The sequence below is a fragment of the Peromyscus maniculatus genome, chromosome 20, assembly GCF_049852395.1.
Source record: "Peromyscus maniculatus bairdii isolate BWxNUB_F1_BW_parent chromosome 20, HU_Pman_BW_mat_3.1, whole genome shotgun sequence".
In the NCBI taxonomy this organism is placed as follows: domain Eukaryota; kingdom Metazoa; phylum Chordata; class Mammalia; order Rodentia; family Cricetidae; genus Peromyscus; species Peromyscus maniculatus.
In genome coordinates, this window is record NC_134871.1 from 45,124,851 (window position 1) to 45,152,220 (window position 27,370).

At 55.2% G+C, this 27,370-nt stretch overlaps 3 protein-coding genes and 1 long non-coding RNA gene across 26 annotated transcripts; 2 read left to right on the plus strand and 2 right to left on the minus strand.

The window, feature by feature from the left end:
* Positions 1–1,216: 1,216 nt before the first annotated feature.
* Positions 1,217–16,533, minus strand: Eef1d (eukaryotic translation elongation factor 1 delta). 23 transcript variants are annotated; one of them, XM_016007648.3, is made up of 10 exons: positions 11,565–11,626; positions 8,856–9,961; positions 7,136–7,259; positions 6,604–6,675; positions 3,021–3,077; positions 2,591–2,690; positions 2,409–2,509; positions 2,000–2,221; positions 1,483–1,677; positions 1,217–1,319 (listed from the first exon to the last, which is right to left on the minus strand). In XM_016007648.3, the coding sequence occupies exons 2-10, from the start codon at positions 9,959–9,961 to the stop codon at positions 1,281–1,283; spliced, it is 2,016 nt and encodes a 671-aa protein (XP_015863134.2). In that variant the 5' UTR covers positions 11,565–11,626; the 3' UTR covers positions 1,217–1,280. The 23 variants fall into 23 exon arrangements, with proteins under 23 accessions (XP_015863134.2, XP_076412227.1, XP_076412223.1 ...); XM_076556112.1 differs by lacking the exon at positions 3,021–3,077 and adding an exon at positions 10,451–10,575 and having other exon boundaries at positions 11,445–11,571; XM_076556108.1 differs by having other exon boundaries at positions 10,451–11,571.
* LOC143269768 (uncharacterized) lies at positions 12,320–13,153 on the plus strand. The gene is made up of 2 exons (XR_013046452.1): positions 12,320–12,458; positions 12,975–13,153. It is a non-coding gene; the product is annotated as an uncharacterized LOC143269768 (long non-coding RNA).
* On the plus strand, positions 15,938–18,439 carry Tigd5 (tigger transposable element derived 5). Its single transcript, XM_006989295.4, has one exon. The coding sequence runs from the start codon at positions 16,088–16,090 to the stop codon at positions 18,011–18,013; it is 1,926 nt and encodes a 641-aa protein (XP_006989357.1). The 5' UTR covers positions 15,938–16,087; the 3' UTR covers positions 18,014–18,439.
* Positions 18,440–22,071: 3,632 nt separating this feature from the next.
* On the minus strand, positions 22,072–26,889 carry Pycr3 (pyrroline-5-carboxylate reductase 3). Its single transcript, XM_006989296.4, has 6 exons — positions 26,736–26,889; positions 24,685–24,749; positions 24,108–24,287; positions 23,546–23,758; positions 22,909–23,001; positions 22,072–22,746 (listed from the first exon to the last, which is right to left on the minus strand). Exons 1-6 carry the CDS (start codon positions 26,824–26,826, stop codon positions 22,564–22,566), a joined length of 825 nt encoding a protein of 274 aa, XP_006989358.1. The 5' UTR covers positions 26,827–26,889; the 3' UTR covers positions 22,072–22,563.
* Positions 26,890–27,370: the final 481 nt, after the last annotated feature.

The following is a 27,370-nucleotide window of genomic DNA, read 5'->3' on the forward strand; positions in this document are numbered from 1 at the left end:
GGGCGGGGCGAGCCACCTTCACCGATAAAGAGTTCCAGGGACCCAAACCAGCACAGTAGAGGACAGGTACACCCCTACCCCAGCCTCCTTGACTCCAGCTAGCCAGCCGCTCGCCCCTGCGATGGTCCTTACAGGATAGTGGACCTCAACTAACAGCGGCAAAGACAAAATAGCAACTCCAAACAGGGCTGGAGTGATCGATTAGGTTGTACTTCACCCTGGCCTCTTGCCCCCGACTAGGGATGGGCCAATGGGGTTACCTACAGAACTGTTAGCCTCTGCCTGGCCAGCCAGGCGCCCCTAGAGGCCGGCCGGAGCTGCCTTTCAGGTGTGGAGGGTGTTGGCTCAACCCAGCTACCAGGCTCATAGTGAGTCAATGTCCCAGGGCAGTTTCTGTGGTGAATGCCTTTAATCCCAGCCCTGGGGAAGCAGACGCAGGGGGAATCTCTACCACGTTCCTGGCCAGCCAAGGCTACATAGCAAAATTTATTCTCAAAAAAAAAAAAAAAAAAAAAAAAAAAGTGTTGTGTTTGTGTACTACAGGGACTTAATGCCCAGTGGCCTGAAGAGGGCATCAGAAACCCTGGAACTGAAGTTACATTACAGCGGTGGTGAGCTTCCATGTGGGTGCTGGGAATTGAACCCCCATCTTCTGGAAGAGCAGCCAGTGCTCTTAACTGCTAAGTCATCCTTCCTCAGGAGACAGCTTTCATTGGATCCTGCATCTCAGGCCCCACAGGAAAGCTTTTGAGGGGGAAGGACCACACTGCTCCCTGATGGCTGAAGGATCATGGTGAACACCATTGACAGGAAACAGTCACACGTGGTACCCCTCACCTAGATGGCCACACTATTTCATCCAATACCCAAGCACTGACCACAGGGGATTTAAGTGGAAATGGGAGGTGAAATTCCACACAGTACAGCTGGCTGTCCATATCTAACCATCCCAGACCATAAAAGACGTGCCTCACTCCAGTTAACTGCTGTGCCCCTCCTGAGGTAAGGAGAGCCAAGAGGGATGTTAGATCGGGCCTAGGTGTACCCCACATGGTCACAGCAGCAGGGACAAGAGGCAGAGGGTGGACAAACGTGGGCCCAACAGATTCTCTTTCTGGGCCCAAACAGCTTGAAGAGGCAAGAGGTGGGCTGGGCTGGGCCAAGCATGGCTAGAGCCTGGCAGAGTGTGGCACACCAAGTAACACAAGAGCCAGAGTGCGGAGTCTCAGCCTTTAATCTCAACAGGTGCTCACACACACGCGAACCACACGCTTGGACTTTCAGATCTTGTTGAAGGCTGCGATGTCGACACTCTGCACCTGTGGATGGAGACGAGGGGGTGGTGGTGGAGACCGCCAAAAGGCCTTCCTGCTCATGTTCCGTAGTGGGGCCTGAGAGGGATGTTGCTGTGGATGTGGGGCCCGCAGTGTCCCAGCGCCCACCCGGTCTCCCCACCCCCGGGGGTGCCCCGCGCCCACTCACATGCTCCTCAAACTTGGTGATCTCCTCTTCCAGCAGGTCGGTGCCCACTTTGTCATCTTCCACCACGCACTGGATCTGCAACTTCCGGATGCCATAGCCAACAGGCACGAGCTTGGAGCCCCCCCAGACCAGCCCGTCCAACTGGACGGAACGCACACAAGCCTCCAGCTGGGCCATGTCTGTTTCGTCGTCCCACTGTGAGAGAAGGGGGGGGGGCTGAGTAAACCATCTCAGAAACCTCCAGAACACCAGGGCAAACACCCATGACCCCTTCCTCCTGTCCCACCCTCCGCCCTCCCACCCTCCACCCCAGCCAAACTACAAGACCCAACTTTGCTTCTTTGAAGAGCTCTTGGGGAATAGCCCCAAATGTGCACGCGTCCTGCTCCACATCTCTGTTCTTGTGTCAGGAGAGTGTGTTACAGTGTCTCAGAACCTGAGCCTGTGGTCAGGCCACACAACACCCCTCCCCGCCTCCAGCTTGTGAGGTCTGTTCCTGGATCCCGCCACCACTCACAGGCTTGACGTCTAAGAGGATGGAGGATTTGGCCACCAGGGAGGGCTTCTTGGCTTTCTTCTCTGCATACTGCCGAAGCCTCTCCTCCCGTAGTCGGGCTGCCTCCTTATCTTCTTCCTCCTCATCACTGCCAAACAGGTCAATGTCATTGTCCTCATCATCCTCTGCTGGGGTGGCTGCCTTCTTGGCTGGAGGCTCCACTTGACGCATAGGAGACACATGCTGCCACAGAGGAAGCAGGGAGGGTTGAGACTCGTCTAGCCCTCGACATGCCAGCTAACGGAAGGAAGACCGAGGCAGCCCGCCCTAAGGGTCAATCTTGCCTGGGGCAAGTCAGGAGGTAGAGGCAGAAACCAGCACCGACCACCGCAAGTCCGAGGCCCCTTCCCAGGTCTGGAAGGGTACTCACTTGGGTCTGTGGCGCTGTGGCTCGGTGAGCAGGTGAATTCTTCTCCAGAGTGCTCAGCCGGGCCTCCAACTTGGAAATGGCCTGCTGCAGATCTTGTACCACTGTGGGCACAAGGGGGGGGGGTACCAGTCAGATAGCGGAGGCTGGAGCTGGAGCCCCACCTGTCAGGCCCAAGCCCTCACCGCCTCGAAGGTTCTGGTTCTCCACTTCCAGACTGGCAATCCGTACAACGAGCTCACTATGATCTCCACCAGGTCCACTGGAGGCCCCAGGGCCTGAGCTCTGTAAGCGGGGGGAACACTGGTCTTAGTACTTTAGTCTGCTTCTAGGATCCCCTTATAGCCACTCAGAAGCAGAGCCCAGACTGAGCTGAAGGTCTGGCAAAGACTCAGTCAGTCTTAATGGGTCCCCTACGGTACGTGGTCAAGGATCTGCTGGAAAAGCAACATAGAAAGGCCTAGGTAGGTAAGGGGCCACAGGACAGACTTCGCTTAGGGAGAGCAGTGAAGAGCTGTTGTCTTCAGGGAGAATGGCTATACAGCGCACGGTGACATTCTCAGCCAAGCAGAGGATAGGACAAGGGGGCCAAACAGAGAAAGCAGCAGGACTTACAGTCCCAGGGGTGGCCTGGCCCAGGGCCTCAGGGGAGTTGGGCAGCATCACCTTGAGCTAGAAACAGGAGGGGAAAGCAATTGAAGGGCTGGAAGGAAGGAGTATGCAGGTGGTGCCAGCACCTGTGAGCTTGCTCCTGAGGTGGCCCCGGAAGGCTCAGGAGGGCACAGGGCGGGCTCCCCTTGCTGGAAACCCAGGCTTCTAGCTTCATGCTCTCAGATGTTAGTCCCACTCACAGGCAGGGCTACTGAAAAAAAGTTGCATGCAAGTCCTAGCCCCAGATGATCTCAGCAGGCCTTGCCTGGACGTCTTCTGAAGGAGGGAGGCGAGCAGAATCTGCTCCACAGAAGAGGTAACGTAGACACAGCCCTCTGCCAAACACACGGCACAGCAGCATTTAGGCTGACAACAAATGTAACTTCCTGTTTTTTAAAATACTCGCATGTGGCAGCAGAGCCCTATGGTAGGATTTTTGGCACAGCTAGCACTGAAGGGAGGTACCTTCGGTCCACCAGCAAGCAAGGCCAGACAGTTCCAAAGACGAGAGCCTGTGAGTGGATGCTAGGCTGGAATGCCAGGGCTGTTTCCAAAACACCCGAGGGTTTTCCCATTCTATACAGCAGGCCTGGTATGCAGGAAAGGATCTGGCAAGGGACAGCCCAGCAGAGCCAAGACGGTGAACGGCTGCTGAGAATGACCCAGCTTTCTGGATGCTGAATCTTAATGTGCCAGACCAATTGCATAAATCTGTCTCCCTTATCCCATGTCTACCCAGCCTGAGCTTCACTGGGTGAGCATGGGATCATGAGTTTGGAACTGAGAATGACAGGATGAGGACTAACACAAGTCAGGCAGGACCAAGATGGATGGGGTCACGTGTGTGTGTGTGTGTGTGTGTGTGCAGCCTTTTGAAAAGGCTGTGCACTCTTGACCGTCTGGTAGGATAGTGCCCTGGAAATGGCTGTTCTTGAATCTCCAGAGCTTATAATGTTAGTTCACATTAGTTCACACAGCAAAGCAGATTTAATAGATGGAACTAAAGACCTGGATCAGTGGTTCTCAACCTGTGGGTCACAACCCTTTCACAGGGGTCACCTTAGACCATCAGAAAAGTTTAAATTATGATTCATACATAACGGTAGCGAAATTACAGTTCTGAAGTAGCAGATAATTTTACGGTTAGGGGTCAGCACAGCATAAGGAGCTGTATTAAAGGGTCGCAACGTTAGGAAGGTTGAGAACCGCTGCTCTAAATGCTCCATGCACGGCAGCGGGATGAGGGAGGTAGAGGCAGGGTGATCAGACAGGTGGGAAAGATGGAGTGGGTTTTCTCCAGACTTTCGAAAGGATCCCATGGACACCCTGGTTCTGCTCCATAAGATACCTCTAGAGATGTGACCCCCAGAACTGTAAAATAGCAGATCTGTGTCATTAGCTGTGGTAATCTGATGGAGACCGTGGCCACGGGAAATGGGGTGCTGCGGGAACAAATCCCTAACGGTGTGGAGATGGCAGTGGGCACAGGCCTTCAGAGGTAAGAGGCACAGTAGGAGTTTAGTCCCACTGTTTCCAGGACTTCTAAGTGAGAAAAACCTGATCTTCAGCTGAGAGGTTTTTCATTTGTTTCCCAAGTGCAGATCTCGAACTTGTGGCAATCCTCTTGCCTCAGTTTAACCAAGTGCTGTGACTGCACACCTAGCCAGGAAGTTCCATCCTAGCTGAGATTTCTTTTTTCTTTTTTTTTTTTTTTCCTTTTTTCTGAGACAAGGTTTCTCTGTGTAGCTTTGCACCTTTCTTGGAACTTGCTCTGTAGACCAGGCTGACCTCGAACTCACAGAGATCCGCCTGGCTCTGCCTCCCGAGTGCTGAGATTAAAGGCGTGCGCCACCACCGCCGGGCTCTAGCTGAGATTTCTAGGCCAGGTGTGGAAGGCATAGCCTGCTTTCTTTTTGCTACTGATGGGAGAGAAGAAACTGAGGGAAAACTGTAGAGCAGAAAAAAAGCCAGGGCTAGGTAGCTGGGGAAACTCCTAGAGTGCAAAGAAAAACAAATTCACTGTTGGGAAGTAAACTGTTGAAGGAAGCAGTGGCCGCCTTGGGTGCAAGGACTTGAAAGGTCAGAGACCCCGGATGAGACTTGTGAATTCCCGTGGCCATCTAGACAGATGCTAAGAAATGTGATGGGATCAAATATACCCAGAACCTCCTGCCACAGCGCAGATTTCTGTGACAAAGTACACCTGCAAAGTTCTTGAAAATTAACTAGCAAAACCACCACTACTAATTTAGACCAAAAGGGGAATCAGGACGAAATATTAAAACCATTGTTTTTTAAAGGCTGAAGATCTCTGCCTTCCACAGGCAGGAAGGTTGTTAAAATTTCAGCTTCAACAGTGCTGTTAGGTGAAAACTGTCTCCCAGGGGCCACATGGGCCGGCCACAAAGCACTATTCAGGAAGCCTGGCAGGAGTCTGAAATGGTTTGGGACCAGTGATCTTTTCTACATTTCCCTGTTTTGAATGGGAATTTGCCTGTTGACTATAAATCAGTTGCTTCACACAGCATGCTTTCAAAACTGGCCAACAAGATTCAGCGAAGGGTTTAAAGACAAAACAAGAACCTGAACTATCTGGGTAGGTTCGGTGCATTCACAAGGACCCTTGTGATGATGGGATGCAGCAGGGCCACAGAGGTGGTGGAGGCTGATAGGACGAGATGCCAAAGGACATGCATTGCCCCAAGAAAAGCGGACAGGCAGGAAATGGATGCTCAGAGCCTCAGAAGGAACCCAACTCTATTTGCCTCTGGCCCTATTCCGGCCTCTGACCTTCAGGACCATCTGATGATAAATTCACATTGCTTTAAGCAGTAAGGTTGTGGTAACCCATTAGGAAGCCACCAGAAAACCTGTTCCAGGGCATAAACCCATTCCAGAGAGACAGATTGAGGTCCTGACTTCTCTGGAGTAAGGAACACAGAGCAAGTCTGCCTGCCATCTAAAGGGAACACCTTCCTCAGCTAGCCCAGAAAGCTAGAGTCAGATGGGGCATACCCAGCCTTGGTCTGAGACCTGGAGGCCATGCAGGGTCCCTCCCTGGTCCAAGATGATGCTGACTAGCATAACCTCACTAAATAATTATCCCCTTTCTATGAAGGGCCCCACCTAATCAGGAGGAACAGAGCAGTCTCAGGGATAGGGGATGTGTGCTTCTTCAGCAAGGGAGCAAGCAGGAAGAACAGGCTTCCAAGGCAGGTGCCTCCAGTCTACACCCTGCAAAATGACACCACTTAGCCCAGGCAGCCCACAGCAGGCACTGCAGGAATAGCTAGAGTGACCTCTAGTACGCATGAAAGAAGAGACATGGAAAAGTCTAGAGAAAGACCATTTTCCATGGCAACGTGGGTACGGAGGCCTCAGCATTCACGCCCTACAAGAGCACAGCACCACACCCTGTGCCCTAACTTGCTCCAAAGGCCAAAATAGTCAGCAGTACTGAGGGGTTTAAAAAAAAAAAAAAAAAAAATATCAGACATGCTGTTTGGCCGAGCACGAGCCCATGGGTACACGGGCCGTGGGTACTCACTCCGGCCAGGGATTTCTGGATGTTCTCTCTGGCTCTTGCAATGTCACGGAGGATCACGCTGGCACCATTCTCCTGCAGACAGTGCAGAAAGAACCGGTCTTTTTTGTTTTGGTTAAAAAAAATTTTTTAAACACACACACACACAAAAAAAAAAAACCCCCATACGCACAAAAACAAAATCTCTGAGAACCCTCACTCCAAAAGCAAGAATGCATTACGAAGAGATGAATGCATTACACAGAATGAAAGCTCCCGGGACAGCGAGAAGCGGAAGGTGGCTGAGGCCAGGACCACAAAGTCTGGGTACACGAAGTCTGCAGGTGGCCACACATGCTGAGGCCTGGCCACACACCACCCCTAGATACCTGTTTGCTGGCCCCAGCCGCCTGGGAGCATTAAGAGTGGGCTGTCCCATGTGTTAGGGTCAGGAGCCCAGGGCAGAAGCACCCCAGCATTCTGCCAAGGCCCTTCTACATGGCCCCGACACGTCTCCGGCCCACCCGGTTCCACCAGCCCTAAGCAGGGTCCTCACCTGGCGGGAGCCAGCAGTCACGGGCCCGTTCATCTGCTCGTAGAATTTCCTTTCCGCGTCATCGTATTTGAACTTGTCAAACCAAATCTTCTCGTGCACTAGGAAGTTTGTAGCCATTTTTCTGCTGAGATGGGAAAGAGTGGCCAGGTCAGTGTGGCCAGAAGAACTTGCAGGCCTCACCTTCCCGACAGGCTCCAGGCCTACCCTGCTTGAGTACCCAGGACCAGGCCAGAGGTAACCAACGGGGTTGTGACATGCTGGGCCGGCTCACAGTCCTGCTTGGCTCATGAACGGCCTCTCTGCTGCCTACGACCACAATGTTCACCGCCAAGCCCCTTCCACACACAAAAGGAAGAGTCAACAGTCCTCCCATCCCCCAGATGGGTTCCCCTACCAGGGACTGGGTGAGGGGTATCCCTAGGCCAGTCCTCCAGACCACTAGGCACCCAGGCCCTGACCACACAATCCAACCACAACCCATACCAGCAGCTAGAGCACAAAAGCAATTGCAAGATCGGCAGCCGGCCACCTGCCCACCCTGCAGCCAAACAGGTTTCTAACCATGAGACAAGTCCACTCTGGCCCCTAAAGTTCTTTTTCACAAAAATGTGTCATCCCAGCATGCAACAAGTTTGTCGTTCTCTTTCAGTATATAAGCAGAAGATTTAGCACCTCTCTGTTTTGATTAAGATGGTTAAAAAAACCCAAGGGTACAACGAAAGCCCAATGGCTACCAAGACCAGAGTCTGAGAACCGCTGCTCTAGACCATAGGTCATTAGGTTCCTGCAAGTCAAGCCCTACCACATGGTTCCTACACCTGGCACAGGATGGGAGCTAGGGGCCGCAGAGTGCCCACAGAGCCCACCATTCACTAGCCTGCCCTTCCTGCCAGGTGGGACAGACCGACCAATCTCACTCTGCCAATTTTCTGGGTGGAAGGCCTCAGGCCATCACCAGACCACCCCAAGTGTCTTCTAACAAGGTCAGAGCCCTGACACTGTGCCCCTTTCCCAGGATGCTTTGGCGAGGAGCCAGGCCACTGTGAACACAGGGGCAGGTAGGCGGCAGACCGACGACTGGGTTCCACTCCCATTTGCCCCTCGCCACCCAAGACTGGTGTTACTCCTGTCCCTTCTATGTCTATCCATCAGATCTATGTGCCTAGGGGCCACCTCCCACGGTCACTATGATCTGCCACCAGCCCTTCAGACACCACTGTTAGGACTCCATCCACCTGTATTGGAGCAAGATCCCTTGGGGGCCCTGGGCTAAAGGCAGGTTTCTTTCCTCACGGGGAGGTCAAAATGACAAGCACCCTTCAGAGGCTGCAGGATCAGCCATGTGCTGCTCTTGGATTTAACGCCCACCCTTACCTCAATGAACACATACTCTAACCTGGGCTGTGGGTGTCAACACCTGTCAGGGGCTGGAGACCCAGCTACAAGGTTTCCCATTCATTCACCCAGCTAATAACAATCTTGTCTTCTGGGTTCCTTGATGGGGGGCTTTGTCTCATGGAGACCCCTTTTCCCACCAACACTAGCAACTCAGGACTCTGTAACCCTCAAGGACGGAGCACTACGGGTGCCCACCCCACCCCTACATTCAAGCTGGTCAGGTCCACAGGGGGGTATGAGGGCCACCAGCCTAGAGACAGCTGTCCCTTATTACGCTCGTAGCCCAGGTCCGTCCCGACACCTGCAGCCATATTTCTCCTACTTGGGTCTCAGGCTGGACATGGATGGGCCAGAACGGGGTGTGGGTCGGTGAGCCAAGGAGGCGGCTTCTAGGCGCCAGGCTATGCGCAGGGCCTCGGCGGCATGGTGGCGGCACTCAGCACTGTCGTAGGTAGGCTTGCTGAGCCAGGGGGCCTCTGCGTCCTTGTGTAGGAAGTACCAGTAGGGCAGGGCAGAGGGGGCCTCCCCATCAGCCCGTTTTGACCCGGCTCGCTTGTTTCCCACAGCATTGCGAATCCGACGGTCTCTGCGGCCTCTCCGGGCACCCTCTGCCTGACTGGCTCGCTCTTGCAGACGCACTTTCCCTGGGGGGTGGCCATCAAAGAGGGCCTCGTAGAAGCCCCTTTCCGCTGCATCGTACCGGGGCTTCTCCAGCCACACCTCCCGTACCAGCGCCTGCAGGCTGCCCAGAGGAGGCTGGCCGTTAGCTGGTGGGCAAGGCTGGCAGGCCAAGGCCAGGTCAGGCGAGACAGCCGGCTGGCCCGTGTCAGGAGTCCCCTGCCTCTGGCTCCCTTCTACCGCCAGCAGCAAGGCCTGAGACCACTCCACAAAAGCCCGCTCAGCCTGATCAAAGCAAGGCTTGTTGACCCAGATCCCCCAGATCACGTGGTGGCAGGCCACGTGGCTTCCATGCGCACAGGGGCCCCGAGGGGCCAGAGCAGGCGGCTGGGCTGCCTGGGCGGCCACATCTGCCAGCCTCTGGCGGTAGGAGCTTTCTGCCTGGTCGAAGAGGGGCTTGTCCAGCCATACATGGTCGGCTGAGAGGCCCACGAGGGCCAGGTCCGCCTGGCCGAGCCAACTCTTGGGGGATCGCTTCCTCTTTTTCTGGAGGGGCTTCTTGCACTCGTGGCTCTTCCTGGGATCACTCCTGCTGCTGGTGGAGGGGGCCTCTGCCTCGTCGGTGTCCTCTAGGTCCTCCTGGCTGGGCCCGTTCACAGCTGGCACCTTGGCCAGGAGCTGTTGGACAGAGGCGGTGGCGGCGGCGGCTCGCGTGGCCTCATGCTCATGGAAGCGCCGCTCGGCTTCCTCATACTTGTGCTTGTCCTCCCAGACGGTCTCCAGCGCACAAGAGGCCTTCCCGCTCCTCATCTTCGGGCGCAGCATTAAAAAGCAAGCACAAGAAGGGCAGTTGCAACACAGCAGAGGCACCTGCCTCCCTCGCCCTCCTCGGTCTGGCAGGCAAGGGTGGGCAGGGAGGCCCGGGGAAAGGAGAGGGCAAGCCACCAGAAGGGGCTCTGCCAGATGACATGCAAGGGCACAAGAGTCAAATCCACACCAGGAGCTTTGGTAAACCAAAAGCAGCATACGCGTATAGGCAAACCCCCACATCTTAGGACTGCATGTGCTGTCTTTGCTAACCCAGTAAGCCCATAGCTTCAGAAAGGGATCTAACACCACCTCCAAACTCAGCAGATACCTGCTCTCCCGGGGCCCCCAGATAGGGTGGCAAATAAAACAAACAGCTGTACTCATTGACAATGGGCTTTAATATAAACAATTATGGCTTCTTTTTGGTTTTGTTTTTTGTTTGTTTTTTTTTTTAGTGTCAACACACCCCATGAGATGTTCCGTGCTTACTTTTAGTAAATTACTCATGGTTCACTGAAATCAGACGTACACGGGCTGTGCTCTGCATATGCCGAGCCTCACACCTCCTTGAGGTAGGTGGCTGATGTCTCCAGTTCGGTGACAGGGATTTGTGACTGCCAAGGTGGATGGAGCACCAGCAAGCGGCCCATCACTGAAAGTCACCTGCACCTATCCTGGCCACACAACCCTACCCAGACCCGGGTGCCTTTCCGGAGCAGGGGCAAGTCTTGGGAAAAGGGACAGTGTCTCTGTGAGCCTGACTGACCTCACCGGGATGGGTCAGGGATTGAGTGTCCACCACCAACAGGGATCCTCAATCAGCTGGCATCACCTCCTCATCAGGAGGCCACCAGACTACAACTCGGAATCCCTCTGACCCGAAGGGTCATCATGGAGACCCCAGAGTCTCAGGATGCCATATCCCACTCGAGACGGCAATCAGTGGACAAGACCCTTGCCCCAGGGGTCTCCGCTTCCTTATTGGGCATGGTGTTACCTCAAGCTGTGTGTGACTTTAGGTACCTGCTCCCTCGGCAGGGTGTGACTCTGAAGTACACACCAATAGCCACAGAGAGGACGACTCGCCTCCACTACTCTTGAAGCTGAATGGAAGGGAGGTTCCAGGCTCTACCAGCCAACCCAGGAGGCCACAAGGAAGTTCTTAGTGCCACCACCCTGCCCTAGAAGGGTGGTCCTTTCGAGATTTTTGTAGTCTGGACTCGACTAACAAAACTCAAGGACTAGGGTACAGATGCTGCTATCTTGCTACTTCTGTGGGTCTGTAAGGAACACCTAGGCCATCTGCTGGGCTCTCAGGGAATGGGAGGGGATCCTTTGGCTGGACAGCAAACCTTCACCTCACCGTCTAGGATCTTTTCCTAATACACCAACAAAATGCTTAACTGGAAGAGCGTTAAGCTATCCAAATCTAACCTCTGCTCAGGACCTTGGAAAACTCTACTTGTCACACCCTGAAGCCTACCTCCAAGAGAGATCTAAAGGTCTTTAGTACAGCCCACCCAAGCGCTCTCTACTGTGAGGAGCCAGGGCCAGGAGCCAGAGGCCCAGCGCAGAGAGGTCTCCAGGCCACCCCCTCACTTACCAAGGCCAAGGGGCAGGGGCAGGGGCAGGGACTGAGGAGGATCCCAGGAGGCAGAGCATTGTGACATCACCCACCGTCGCCAAGGGGGCAGTACATGCCATCACAGCAGGACCTGACTGACGCCCACCTCCTGGCTTTCGGTCCCCGAGGCTGCTCTGTTCTTGTGGAGCACTACCGGTCTAGGCTGACCATTCCCTTCAGCGATGCCCACTAAGCTGCCCCCCTACCAAACTTAGACTAGGCTGGAACCCTCCTGAAGGAAACAGATGTAGCTACTTCCAATGCTCCCCCTGGAAGGGACAGGGCCACCTCCTTAGGCCACATCTTCATGACTGGCCACCACTTCTCCATGGGGCAGAGGGCTACGTGCTGGCCTGCTTGGTGTCAGGGCCACATGGGGTACCCACTTGCCACTAGAACAGCTAACTATACACCACTGCCCTGTCCCAGCAAGCTCAACTCGGCATGGGTATGCCTCCCTCGGGCAAGGCGGTGGCTGGGGGCTCCTTGGCGCAGGTGAAGGGAGACACAGGGCACTTTGCAGGTGTACTTACTTTTGCTTTGGCCTCCTAGGACAGCATGAAGGAAAAGCAGCAAGGTTAGAGGAGCGGGCAAGGCCACCCACGGCAGACAGCAGCTCGGGCAGCCTGGCACAGCCTGGCTGGCCTTTCAGAAGCTGCTCGTCAAGGTGGCATGGCAAAAGTGGATAAAATGAGATGCACCACCAAATCCCAGGTGGCTGCCTGGTCCTCATCTTTGAGGGGCAGCACTCTTCCGTTAGCCCGATATGTAGCTCTTAGGGTTCCTACTCTCTAGGAGACAAGCAGAAACCACCACGGAAGCTGCCTGCTCCCACCCCTGTCCTTCTCTGAGCCTACAACAACCTGCATCAAGGTGAGCTAGCACCTACGGATGACCCCTTAGCTGTGGAAGAAGACCAGCATCTCCCCTTCACTGGCAAGGCTTTGGAAGATAAAGACACTCCCCCACTGCCCTATCTCCAAGGGACCAAGTGGTCCAGGTCCAGATAGCTCCAAGCTGTGGGCTCTGCTGCCACCAAGGTCCAGTGTGCACACTGGTACTGGACCTCTTACGGAAATGGTGCCAGCTTGGGGTTGGGATGCCAACCCAAGACCTGAGCACAAATAGCGAAGGCTCCCAAGGGACAAGGTCCTTCCCCAACCTGCTTTCTCCACAGGTGTACAATAGGCTGAGGACTTTAGCCAGTTTGCACCCAGACTGGGCATACCTGAACTCCATGCATCCCAGGAGGACACTCATATGCAAACCTGTAGCTGTCCAGGAAAAATAGGCTGAAGACAAGCAGCAGTGAATTTCTCAAACCCCCACAAGCACGGGTTTGCCAATACCCACATGCCTACAACAGGGTTGCCCTTTCTTTCTCTTGAGGTTTTATCTGGACAACAGCAGAAACACATGCCAAAGAGACTGAAGTACCAGAAAGGAAAGCCAAGTTCCGGAGATGCAGGCTCAGACACACCAATGGACCTAGAAAGAAACGGCCTAAGCAGCCCTTGCCCTGCTCTTGGATATAGGTTCGAGTCTAGAATGCAAGACTGGCCACCAGAGCTGAGCGGTCAAGACCCTTTGTGTGAGAGGCGGACAATACCTGAGCTCTGGAGGGCCCTGGAAGCAGGCAGCTCCTGTGGCAGACAGACCCGATAGGTCCTAGGTCCTGAGATATGTTCAACAGCTAGGCATGGCCATGTAGTCCAGCACCCGGCCCTAAACCCACTCACACTCACAAGCCAAAAGAGCTTACTGGCCAGCTGCGGCCTCCGAGGGCCAACCTATATATCTGCTCTGTAAAGAAGAGCACAGGTGTGCTGACTCTCATCGCTTCTACTAGTTTAGACCAGGCAGTGGCTCCCGCCAAGGACACTTCCGGCTTGGGGACTGGACCCTGAGAAGCTGAGAATTGGTATGTCACAGCTGTGCCCCACCACAGTAGCAAACATCTGAAGGGTTCCGTGTGCTGGGAACGATAGAGAAAAATCTCCCTAAGAGCTGGCTTTCTGAGCCCTAAGCCCCGTATGTTCTGTCCTCTGGACATTCCGAAATAGCATGTCACTCCATCGGTCACATCACTGTTGGGCTCCCAATACTATCCGCCCTCAGGAGGAAGGTGAGTAGGGAATGGGGTCCGCCAGCAAGCCTAACTCATACCCCTTTACCCCGATAGCAACACCCCCTGGGCTCACCCAGCCGAAGCCTGCGAACCAGTGCTGCCCATCAATACTTTCTGTGTCAAGTGTCCAAAGGGGCAGCTGGTAGCCCTTGGAATGTGGAGGGCTCGGGAGCAAAGGCTAGCTCTTTAGTCACAACAGACATGTAGTGGGGTAGCCACTTACCTAGGCACAGGAGGGATGATGCCTTTGGTCTTTTTTCACGGGTTAAATCCTACCTCTCCAAGTTCCCACTCTGCCCCGGGGATATCCCAGTCCTACTCAGAAACACTGGCCTGTGCTGTGAGCCCATCTTGAGACCCAGAGGCTAACGCCCAGCCGAAGCCCAGGCAGCCCCAACCTCCTTGTCCCAAATGCCATGGTTGGTGAGTTCTACTTCTGTTTTAACCCGTGGTGCCCTGACCTGACACACAGGTCTTGAGGCTTGCTGGACAGCTCTTCCTTTCTCAGCTCGTCCTCTCCACTTGCTAACACACCTGTGCCAAACCTCACACTTAAGCGGGAGATGGTTGTGTGACATCTTAGACAATTAACAAGAAAAATTAAGGCTCTGATTGGTCTAACCACCCAAATCCGCTGAGTTTGTGGGATGAGAGGAGCTAGAGACCAAGGCATGCTCCGTTACCTGTATTCCACACAAATGTCTCAACGACTCCAACCTTCAACAAGCACATACCATCTGAGATCTCTGGCACAGCAGAAACGCTCAATGCCACCATCTCCTGCCGTCAGCCCCCAGGAGACAATTCACTCTGACCATCAGACCCAAGCCCTCTCAAGCACCTCCGCTTCATCTGTAGTAAGCCCCGGAGCCTCAGCTATCCAAAAGCTGAGCCTGGAGAGATTAGCCCTGTACCAGCTTCCTCCTGAGAGGACAGAAAGTCATGCAGAGCACACACCCCAGGTTAAGAAAGTGTAAGTGGCTCCCTCTGCCAACCCCCCAACTGTTTACTGAAGTCTCCAGCAGTCCAAGGGGAGGCTCATGCTGAACTAGCCACCACAGAGCCTGGGAGGGGACTCCTTGTCCCTTTGAGGACTTCTTCCTCTCTTGACTCTGCTGCCCCATGGGATTGGCTCAGGGGGCACCTGGTGGTCCTGTCACATCCATCCTTTGCTTCATCCATGAAGATCCGCCTGAGGTAAGACCCAGTTAGCCCCGAGTGACAGGAACGATTCGGAAGCACCTCTGGGGTGTGGCACCCCAAGATTTAGCTTCAACAAGTTCTTTTGCTGCGAGGTAGCCTTTCATTCTAGAAAACTATGATGCTAGGAGAGAGCGCTCGCGTATTAGAAAAAGAACGGCCGTACCCTTCAACGACCCTTTCCCAAGAAAAGTGCCCAGACCCTCTTATTCAAATCAGTACGTAGCCCTATGACATTCTGAGCCAGTCGGCATCACACGCCTTTTCTCTACCCTGTGTTCGTGGGCCTCCTAAGTTCCACGAGGCTGCACCCGAAGCCAAGTTCTCTCTATGCCTAGGGCTCGGTATGTCCTCGGTGCTTAACCGCAAGGACCTAGGACCTTGGCAACAGCTGGGGCAGACGAACGCTGACCCGGCAAGGATGTCAGTCATGGCCGTGGCAGGCCGCCTGAAGCAGCACTCAGGAAGCTAGCAACCATGTGGCCACCGGCCCGGCCCCACACAGGACCAGACGCCCGCCCGTAGCCCTCACTGATCCGCTGGAGCCAACCCTATCGGCGCGGGCCCGGGGCACTCCAGCCTTTGCCGCACGTGCGCTCCTTGAGGCGGGGCCCACGGTACTCACACGCCAGCCAAGGACGCAGCAACCAAAACCTGGAACTGCGAGCTCAGGACTGCAAAGGAAAGAGAGGGCGACCGCGCAGCTCCCGGAAAACGCAGCGGCACAGACCACGACAGGCCCGGCGGGGGACACAACCCTGAGCACGCGCTGCCTCGCCCGCGGAGCATGCACCACGATGCATGCAGGAACCACTATAGCAGAAGCCAGGGGACAGCTACCTCGGGCGCCGCACTTCACCCGAAGGAGTTGTCACAAACAGCCGAGAACCGGGAGTCCCAACACGCAGCACCCCTGCACAGCCCGAAGAGTGGAGCGGCCGGACTAGGGCGGCACGAAACGGAGCTGGTGTGCGCACGCGCTGCTGACGCGCCCGAGTCCAGACTTTGCGCAGGCGCCCTGAGGCGGAGGGGGCGGGAGTAGCGCGCCTGTGCCTGCAGGGCTGGCGAGACAAAAGGGAGGGACCCGGGCAGCCCCGCCCCCGAGCCCCGCCCCGAGTGGCCCGCGCGGGGTGTCAGGCTCGCTAGCCCGGTGGTCCCCCCACCCCCGGACGCCATGTACCCCACGAGCTCACCGGCCGGCCCGGCCCTGCACCCGGTCCCTCATCGCGCTCGTCTTCCCCCGCCCCGGCGCCTTGCCGAGCCGCAGCGATCGCCCGCTGCCGGCCAGGGTCCCACGGCGCGCCCGCCGCCCACCGCGCCCGGGCCGCGGCCCCGCGTGGCCGTAAAAATGACTTTCCGCAAGGCCTACTCCATCAAAGACAAGCTGCAGGCCATCGAGCGCGTCAAGGGCGGTGAGCGGCAGGCCAGCGTGTGCCGCGACTTCGGCGTACCGGGCGGCACGCTGCGCGGCTGGCTCAAGGACGAGCCCAAGCTGCGCTGGTTTCTGGACCAGCTTGGTGGAGAGGTGGGCACGCAGCGCAAGAAGATGCGCCTGGCCAACGAGGAGGAGATCGACCGCGCCGTCTACTCGTGGTTCCTCACCTTGCGCCAGCACGGCGTGCCGCTGTCCGGTCCGGTCATCCAAGCTCAGGCTGAGGCCTTTGCTCGCCAGATCTATGGCCCCGAGTGTACCTTCAAGGCTAGCCATGGCTGGTTCTGGCGCTGGCAGAAGCGCCATGGCATCTCCAGCCAGCGCATCTATGGCGAGGCTGAACCCCCGGCCGCAGGCCCTGCGCCTGTCAAGGAGGAGCCTGCACAGCCACCCGGCGCAGTTCTACCTGACCGTGCGCTGGCCACTCTACCCCACTCCGAGGGCGGCTATGGTGACGAACAGATCTACAACGCCAACGTTACTGGTCTCTACTGGAGGTTACTTCCGGAGCAGGCCGCAACTCCGGGCACTGGGAACGCCAGCGGGCCTGGTGGGTGCAGCCGGCGCTGGCCGGGAGACCGAGTGACAGTACTGTTGGCCGCCAACCTGACGGGCAGCCACAAGTTAAAACCGCTAGTTATCGGGCAGCTACCAGACCCACCCAGCTTGCGTCACCACAACCAGGACAAGTTCCCAGCTTCCTACCGCTACAGTCCGGATGCCTGGCTCAGTCGTCCTCTTCTTCGGGGCTGGTTCTTTGAGGAATTTGTCCCTGGCGTCAAGCGCTACCTGCGCCGAAGCTGCCTGCAACAGAAGGCTGTGTTGCTGGTGGCCCATCCACCCTGTCCAAGCTGGGCCACTAGGATGCCGGCCCTGGAAGAGAGCGGGGAGACTCCCAGGCAGTGCCAGCCTGAGCTCCTTGGGTCCCCGGAGGAGTTGCAGACACCTGATGGTGCCGTTCGAGTGCTCTTCTTGTCCAAGGGCAGCAGCCAGGCTCACATCCCCGCACCGTTGGAACATGGTGTGGTGGCAGCCTTCAAACATTTGTACAAGCGAGAGCTGCTGAGGCTTGCTGTGTCTTGTGCCAGCGGCTCCCCGCTGGACTTCATGAGAAGCTTCATGCTCAAGGACATGCTATACCTGGCTGGCCTCTCTTGGGACCTGGTCCAGGCAGGCAGCATAGAGCGCTGCTGGCTGCTGGGTCTTCGGGCGGCCTTTGAGCCTGGGCAGCAGTCATCCCACCAGGTCGAGGAGGCCGCTGAACACAGCAGGGTGCTCAGTGACCTCACACATCTGGCAGCTCTGGCTTACAAGCGCCTGGCACCTGAAGAGGTGGCCCAGTGGCTGCACCTGGACGATGATGGAGGTCTCCCTGAGGGCTGCGGAGAGGAGGTGGTCCCCGCGGCCCCTCCATCCCCAGCCAGCCTGCCGTCTAGCATGGGGGCTGGAGAGGAGGAGGAGGAAGAGGCCACTGAGCAAGGAGGAATGTTGGTACCTACAGCCGGGGAAGCTGTTTGGGGTCTAGAGACAGCCCTGAGGTGGCTGGAGAGCCAGGATCCTAGAGAAGTGGGGCCCCTGAGGCTAGTGCAGCTACGTTCCCTCATTACCATGGCACGGAGGCTTGGGGGCCTTGGGCCCTCACCAGCAGCGTCTCGTGATGGCGTGTGACGACTGTGGCCCACTGGTCTTATTTTCCTGCTGCACTGGGAGAGAGGGGGCATACACAGTCTGCCACCTTCCACCTTTTCTCCCTGGTATAGTCCACTGTAGAGGTCCAGGGGTGCAAGCCCAGCACAGCTTGGAGGAGTTCTGTTGGTAAAGGATGCCCTGCCCCGTGATCCACAGCGTCTTGGGGAAATAGCTTAAAGAAGCCGGGTAGGCACATGTGGGCCCATAAGCACAAGCACCTCCTGGAGAACAGTTGACTGGACCTCCATTCTGGCCCCTGTGGGGCTCACCCTTACCCCCATGAGCACTGGATGAGGCTGCTGCTTCTGTTTCATTGCCTCCCTGGTGCTACCTGTTCTCATCTCAGTGGGAAAGCACTTGGTTTTGTTTTAAAAACAAAAAACACATTAAACCTGTTTTTAAAGATGCTCTTCACAGAGAAGCATGAGTGCTGGCTGGCCGAGTGAGGTGGTCTCTGGGCTCTCTTGCTCTGATAACTGAAGGCCCTGGTGATGTGGGTCAGAGCCCAAGCTAGGCCCCCATCCCTTGGCTGGGGTGGTGTGCTCACAAGAGACTGGGAAGCTGGGAAATGGAAGCCCAGTACTTGGTGAGGTTTTGGATGCAGCAGAGTATAGTAGATTCCAATGGCAGGACAAACCACAAACCACTTTGTCTACTTCTGGGGCTATCTGATCTACCTGGAAACAGGCTATATAGCCTTTGCAACCATCTGGGAACTCTGCAGTGCCTTAGAGTCAACTCCTACCCTCCCCCTAGACACATCCACCTCCTGGTATTGCCAAGGGTGTCGCCGAGGAACTATTGCTGGGTGGCCCAGGTTGAAGGAGCAAAGGCTCAGGGGAATGTCCAGCTTCTGAATCACTCTGCGGCTCTGTCCAGCTGTGGATTCAGATTGCTCCTGGTGGTCTAGAGCTGAGGCCCCTGTGCCTTAAGGAAGGGCAATGCTGCCTTTGCAGAAGTACTGTCCTGAGCCCCTGTCCTTGTACTCTCCCCTGATTCATGTCTCTCCTCATAGTCTGAGCCTTGAAAACATGAAGTAGGGAAGGGCTCGGGATGCAAGAGTTTGGCAATGGATGGAGCCTTGGATGAGGTCTCCAAAAGTGGTCTCCATGTAAGTCCAAGAATATAGTTGCTTGGAACCACACTGCACCCCAGTCAAAAATCTACACAAATATTAAGAACTGAGGGACAACATGGAACAGGAGAACGGAGGCTCAGGTAGCAGACACTGGAGCCCATCTGGTCACCTATGTCCCTGGCCTCCGCAAGCCTAAAGACCTAGAGAACCTTGGGCAGTCATGGTTGGTAGAGAGTCTCCAGCACTAGCAACTTGGGTGGGGGTTCAGAAGCCTAATGTATTTATATCAGCAGCTTCCATATCAGCCAGGCACCCAGGCTAGGAGCTGCCATCAGGCTTTCATAGACCTACTTCCAGGTCTGCAGAAAGGCAGACCTGCCTGGGCCTTGGATTTACATCCAGCCTGGAAAGCCTCTAGTAGCCGCTCCAGCCTAGGCTACCTGTACTATTCTTTTGGAGAGGTTTCCATCCGTTTCTGTCTTTGTCCTTTCTATTGTATTTCCTCCTTTGGCCTGGGCCCAGATGGACTAGAGTTGACAAAGACTAGGAGGGCTCAGGAGTGAGACCTCTCACCGGCCTCTCTAACTGTCCAAGCCCCCTTCACCTAGGGACACAAGGTCCAGGAGGTTTCCATGGCCCCATATTGCTGCTGCCCTATAAACAAGGGTGGGCTGACTGGGTCACACAGCGTTCCTGCCAGGTTTGTGTCTGTACACTACCATTCACTGGGCTAGGGAGACAGACGCCCCTGAGAAGGTGCCAAGGTATCATCTCAGGCTAGGGATGCTATGGTGCTTGCTAGGATGCCCGAGACCCTGAGTTCAAACAGCAGCACTATTTTTTAAAAGTGTATTTCTTTTCTTTTTTTTTAGGCTGGCATATGCTGGTGTTCTTTACATGCCATAGGTGCTGGTGGCCGAGCCCTGGTTGTGGAGGGGGCTGCTTTGCCCAGGTGCCCATATGTCCCAGCAATAGGTCCTATATCTCAGGGGCTTGCAGTACTGCATATCCAGTTGCACAGCGGCCTTAGCCCCAGTGGCAGCTGGGCCTAAGATGCGCAGTTGCCTCACCTTTAGTGTCTGATGGGGCTCCCTAGGGGCTCATGGGCCCCTCAAGAGAGCCTTCTGCTCTCACTGTGTACCTACCTGGGTTGCACTGCTGTTCCCTACGGGCACCGAGTTGCATGAACTAGAAAGGAAGGTGAAACTGCAGCCCCTTTCTCCAGCAGCCATTGCTACCTGCTACGTAAAAGGCATCGTGCGGGAATCCTGGATCTCTTGCCCCAGAGGGAATCCTGGATCTCTTGCCCCAGAGGCCTGCCTGTTCCCCGCAAAGTAGAGTGATCCTTTGGCCTGGGAAGTATAGGCAGCCTTTTCGGGTAGGTGGTCCTGCCTTGGATTCATAAACGCAGTGTCTGGAGCAGACACCCAGCACAGAAAGGTGGGTGTGAGTTCTGTTGGAGCCACCACCACCACCGCCTTTGGGGGTTGCGAGCTTGCCGTGGTCACAGGCAGCCTTGTCCCCAAGGTCCATGTACTTGGAAAATGAGAGCAGCTGAGCTACAGGTGAACAAAATGGTGTGACCGGAGGGGCATAAATCAAGCTAGAAGGTTGGTCCTCTGAGGATGAGCCCTTGACACTACCTAGTTAGGTACCTAGTTAGGACTGACTATGGGAAGCCCAGCTGGGACCTGGTACAGTCCAGCCTCTTCCAAATGGGCTCACAAGAGCATCTTGACCCATCAGCTGCCCTCAATAGGATCTTGGGCTTGTGAATTTCGTAACTTATTGTAGGGCCCTTTTTCTGACACTCACCCTTGCTAAGTTCACCTGGCCAGATGGTATAATGGCACTTGTGTAATAAAGGTGAAACTAGTCAACGTCATCAGCCACCCTGTTTTAGTCTTCTTTTTTGTGACTGGATCTAATGCTTGGATCTGGAACACCCCATAGGATGGGGTAGGAGGAGGATATACAAGTGGGACAATAAAGAGAATACGATGAGCATCGATCAGTTTTTATCTCAGAAAGCAGTGGCTAGGTGACCAGCATACACTAGAAAGGCCTGGATGACAGTATCACAGCTGAATGGCCCCAAAGCTGCCTCTGAGGCGCTAACATCCTGTGTCCCAGCCTGTCACCTCTGGACCATGACTGGGCAATGAAGGGGTGTGTTCCCCTTCCCAGCCCTGGTCCCAGAAAGAAAGATCTGTTGGTTTGCCATCAGTCTCTTGGCAGGTGGGCTGCCCAAGAGGTTCCCCATGAGGGGGTGCCTTCTATCAGACCCTGGGACTCCATCATACCTAGACTCAGCATGGCTTGGAAGCCAGGGAAGCCAATTGTCTTCTGTCTGCACAACACAGGCAAGTGATGCTGCAGCCCAGCTGGACCCCTCTGCTGTCTGTATCACCTGCCTTCTCATCATTGGCCAGCTCACTCAGCGCTTTGTATAACCAAGCAGCCAAGCTGTTTTCTGTTTTCTGTTTTTTTTTTTTTTTTTTTTTTTTTGGTTTTTCGAGACAGGGTTTCTCTTTATAGCTCTGGAGCTTGTTCTGGAACTCGCTCTATAGACCAGGCTGGCCTCGAACTCACAGAGATCCACCTGCCTCTGCCTCCTGAGTGCTGGGATTAAAGGTGTGTACCACCACCGCCTGGCAAGAACCAGCACTGTCTATTATGACTCTTTAGAAGTAAGATTATTGATACTTTGGGGGGTGAGGAGGCCTGCAGAGATGGACACTTTTTTTCCAAGTGCAGAGGAAGTAGAAACACTTGTGTGATGCATAGAGAACCATCGTCGTCTTTAGAGGTGGGACAAGGGGAAGATGGGGTTAACCTGGGCAAGCAAGGAGGCTACTGCCTGATGTTGTAGATAGTCTCCCTGAGGAAATAGAAATATTTACCCCCTCTTTATAGGGTACCAAGGACAAACCAAAGCACAATTCTACCAAAGTCCGACTTGGGGAACCAATGAGTTTATTGGGCTTACAGAGCATGGATGGGGTGTTGCTTATAGGAGTGTGGGTGACCCCAAAGCAGCCACACCATGAAAACATCTCATGCCAGCACGGATGATGATGATGTCCCCCATATCTGCAAACATGGAACCCTCTCCTGCTTCAGTTAATCTTCTGCAGGCTGCATATCCTACCACCTCCTGAGACCATGAGGTCATGTGCAATTAGGACAGTTAAAACTGGCTGAGAGGTGCAGAAGGGAGGAGCTGGAATCAGAGATGAGGGCCAAGCGACCCTCCCCACCTCCTCCTTCCTTGACGGAATGTCACAGGCAACAGACTTGATCTTGAGGGTCTCTTACAAGTCTTCCCAGCGTCTTTGACGATGGCCGTGACGCTCGGAGGAGAGCACACTACAACACCCACTCAAGGCTCTTCTCACCACTCGGAGGCCGAAGCTGGGCAAGGAGCCTGTAGTCTTCCCTGGAGCCTGGCTCACTTCCTGCTGAGCTCCTTAGCCCGGAGGGTAGCCGCTTCCACCGCGCTCATGGTAGCTGCTCGAAGGCCGCCCTGCTCTAGGGCATGAAGCCCATGGATGGTGGTTCCAGCTGGTGTGAGCACATCTGTCCGAAGCTGGGCCGGGTGCTTCCCTTCCTGCTGCAGCATCTTGGCTGTCCCCTGGGGAGAAGAGCGAAGGGAGAGTTGAGAAAGGGGGGGGGCAGCTACACATTTGCCCAGCCTGTCTGGACTCTGCAGCCTTGCCTTCCTGTTTGCTGGAGACGGCACACACACTCCGGAGCACAGCCTTCCCAACGTTCTCCTGAGGAATCCTTCACTTACCAGCAGCGTCTGGGCAGCAATGCGGTGGGCCAGGCCACTGGGCATGCCCATCTTGATGGCACCTTCAGCCAGGGCCTCCGAGAATGTGCACACCTGTAGCAATAGCGTTGGAAGTGGGAAAGGGGGAAGGTCAAAACTGACATTTTGCTGGACACGGTTCCCAGCTAGAGAATGCTCTGAACAGCAGCTTTCAACCTGTTGGTCACGACCCCTTTTGGGAGTCAAATAACCCTTTCATAGGGGTCGCCTAAGACCAACAGAAAACACAGATATTTACATTACGATTCATAGCAGTAGCAAAATTAGTTATGAAGTAGCAACAAAAATAATTTTATGGTTGGGGTCCCCACAACATAAACTGTATTAAAGGGTTTGAAGCATTTGGAAGGCTGAGAACCACTGGCTCAGAACCACAAGAAACAGGGCCCCAAACATCGGCACAGATACCTGAGGCCATAAGGCCTAAACCCAGAGTTTGGTAAAGGGGCCAGCCTCAATGGTCCAACAAAGCATGATGTTCTGAGAGACAGCAGAGCCCATGGACCACTCGAGGCCCCAAGGCTTGACTCTGAGACCTTGAGAGCAAGGCCTTTGCTAAGGGCTTGCCTTCCAGGGTATGGGTTAAGACAATACTCACAAAGGCCACACCGCTGCCACTGAGGCCAGTGTGGATATCTACGTAGGACTCGGGAACCTCTATGCACTGCCCACAGGCCTCCAGCAGGTTCTGCAGGAGCTTGGCATCGTCGTTCCCAGCGTGGTGGCCTCGTGCCATCACCATGGCCCCCTCCTGGACTATGCAGGGTAGATTGGGAGAGACTCGCAACACTCGGGTGTTCGGGGGCAGCAGCTGGACAAGAGAGAGCTTAGTGTCAGGCAGGCTGAGCCTGCCAGGCAAACACCTCAGCTAAATGCAGCCTCGAGTCCCTACTTCCCAGGTACAGTGGCAGAACATTACCCCACCTACCTAACCCTGGTGGGCCAACTACCTAACCCCTGGTGGACCAACTACCTAACCCTGGCAGGCCAACTACCTAACCCTGGTGGGCCAACTACCTAACCCTGGTGGGCCAACTAACTAACCCTGGTGGGCCAACTAACTACTTCTGGAGACTGTCTGGGATACTGTCTGCCTCCCAAGTGTGGCCAGCAGAGCTTATTTCATGGTCAAGGCTGTATTCACACCGCACACCACTTACCTCCTCCAGAGAGCTCAGAGAGATGCCAGCAGCCACAGACACCACGATGTGCTCAGTGGTGACAACAGGTGCCACCTCTGCCAGAACCTCTGGCAGGACTTGAGGCTTGGTGGCAAAGATGACAAGAGGACAGCTCTGCAGCACTTCCTGGTTGGAGTGAGTGGTCTGGCAACCCAGAGCCTGCACAGACACCAGGGCCAGAAATGACCGTGTGAGGGGACATCGGACAACCCACCCGAGTGCCATCCATCATCCCGCATCCCGTGGGTGCCCTCAGGCCTCTGTGGTTACAAATGTCTATACTAGCCGTGACTCTCAAATGCCTAAGAAACACCCCCAGCAGGCCCTGCTCCTCACAGATGCCAAGATTTACCTTCTGGAACCTTCCCTCCTAATTTAGTGTCCACAACCACCGTACACAGGCACACCCTCAGGGTACTCTAGTCTTCCGGAAGCTTGACCTTCTCCCTGACCTCTGACCTCGCCTTCTCCAGGACAAACCAAACCATCTCAGACCTTCAGCCAAAGCTGCCCCTGGGAAATGCTTCAGAAGGACAAGACCCTAAGTCCCACTCACCCTGAAGTGGCAGAGATTCTTGTCTGTCGGGGCACTGGCCAGCACTTGCTTAGCTTCCACTTTGCCTGGATCGAGAGGCAGAAGCCGGTGAGGGCAGGGAGGATGGGAAACAGCGTGCCTCATCCACTGCTAGCTTAAGGCTCCATAGGATCACAGCAGGGATGCTCGTGTCCGCCGTGCTGAGCAATCCCCGGGAATTCGATCCTACGTGACCACCACTGCCATCGCTGCTGTTGGGACACTGGGGCCAGGAACCTGCCTGATCCTGACAAGGCCCAAGGGTCTCTGCTTTCAGGGAAGGGGCAGCTGACTGGAGCACCTATGGTCTGTTGGCCAAAAATGCAAAATCTCTGCAGGAACCAGGCCTGGAGCAGCATGGTGGATAGGGAGATAGCTGGTGGAGGGTCTGGAAAGATGGCTCAGTAGGGTGGGCAGATGGATGGTTAAGGAGAGACAGCTCAGCAGCTGAGAATACTTGCTGCTCTTGCAGATGACATGGGATAGGTTCCCAGGACCCACATGGCACTGCCAACTGTCCATAACTGTCCACCTCCAGTGGAACCAGTGCCCTCCTCTAGTCTCAGCAGGCACCCAACACATGCGCGCGCGCGCGCACACACACACACACACACACACACACACACACACAATCTTTAAAAAAAAAAAAATAGCCTATCTGATAAAGACCTGACAGGCAACAAGCTCCCTTGCAGGGCAAAGTATGCTGGGATGTCTAGGGGAAGGACTAAGTGCCCGTTCGGTGGAAATCATGTTTTCGGAAGGTACAGAGGCAGCTAATCATGCCAGTGACGGTTGTTATAGCACCAACAGGCAGGTGAGCTGCCAGGTTGTTTTTGTTGTTGTTGTTTTCGAGACAGGGTTTCTCTGTGTAGCTTTGAAGCCTGTCCTGTGGAACTCGCTCTGTAGACCAGGCTGGCCTCGAACTCAGAGATCCACCTGCCTCTGCCTCCCGAGTGCTGGGATTAAAGGCGTGCGCCAGTTTTACATGTGGATACCATGAGACTTGCAGGAAGCCATTCTCTAATGATCATGACCCTCTGGACTTTAAAGTTCATCTGCAAGCAGAGAGCCAAAGGTCACCAACTTCCTCTACCTGCAATCTGTAGGTAAAGTCTTCCAAACACTGTAAGCAGTTAGGCCAGGATTGCCAGCCCCTGCTGTTCACCAGCAGTCCTCAGCCAGGCAGTTTGCCTCCCTCCTCACCCCGCCCCCTCCAGCGCCCAGGCAGCAGACATCTGGCAGTGTAGGAGAGACACTTTGGCCTTCCCATGCAAGGTGCTGTTGACATCTAGAGATGACAGACCAGTGATGGCGGACACTCTTCAGTCCACAGAGCCAATCCTCTTCTTCTCAAATGTCACGCAGCTGCCCACCCCTGAGAGTGGCACGGATGCCCGAACAGAAAACAGAGAATGTGGCACAGGAGGCGGCGGCCAGGAAGTCGGACACTAACTTGGCATTAAACCAGTCCAATCTAAGACAAATCCCTGGTTTGTGCCACATAGGGAACTATAAAACCACAGCCACATTAAGGATATAAGTCAAACTTGAGCCCACCAGAGGTGGCGCACGCCTTTAATCGCAGCGCTCAGGAGGCAGAGACAGACAGATCTCTGAGTTTAGGGCCAGCCTGGTCTACCAAGCGAATTCCAGGACAGCCAGGGCGACACGGAGAAACCAGGAAACCAGAAACTGTCTCTAAAAAACAGGGAGAAAAAAAAGAGCAAAACCCCCACAAAGAAGTCACGAATGGAGTTAATGGTAATTTTCTTTAATTCAATACATTTAAAGGAATATCATTCAACGACACAATCAGTGTTGCATAAAACAAGCTGTGTTATTTTTCTCTATACCACACCTGGCTCGTCCACCCACCCTCCCTCCTGCAGGCTCACCTAGGGACCCTGGAGACCCAGGAACAGGGCGAACTCACCCCACTGGCCCTTGGGGCGAACCATCTGCACCCCTTCCGCCGAGGCTTAAGGGCTCCTCCCACTGGAAAGCCCCCCAACCAGGCCTCGCCTCCCCACCTGCTCGTATGAGGCCTTGGGCGATGGCCTCCGCCATGCGGCCTGCGCCCACGAAGCCCACACGCAGGGGTTCAGATGCTGCCGCCGCCATCGTGCTCCGGGCTGGCCTTCTCACGTCCCTACGTCACGAGCCCCGCCCACTAGAGCCGCATTGATGAAGAGAAGCCGCTGGGCGGGTTCTGGGCGGGTTCGGGGTGGGGTGAGGGGCGGGATCGGGGTGGGGTAAGAGGCGGGATCGGGGAGGAGTAAAGGGCGGGGACGGGGAGGAGTAAGGCGGGGCGGGATCGGGGAGGAGTAAGGGGCGGGGGCGGGGAGGGGTAAGGGGCGGGATCGGGGAGGAGTAAGGCGGGGCGGGGTGGGGCTCGAACCCCTGCATTTTGTTCCTTGAGGTGGGATTTTTCTTTCCTTTTTTTTTTTTTTTTTTTTTTAAAGATTTATTTATTATGCATACAATGTTCTGTACTGCATGTGTCCCTGCAGGCCAGAAGAGGGTACCAGATCTCATTACAGCTGGCTGTGAGCCACCATGTCGTTGCTGGGAATTGAACTCAGGACCTCTGGAAGAGCAGTCAGTGCTCTTAACCTCTGAGCCATCTCTCCAGGAGGTGGGATTTTTCTACAAACATGGGTGAAGC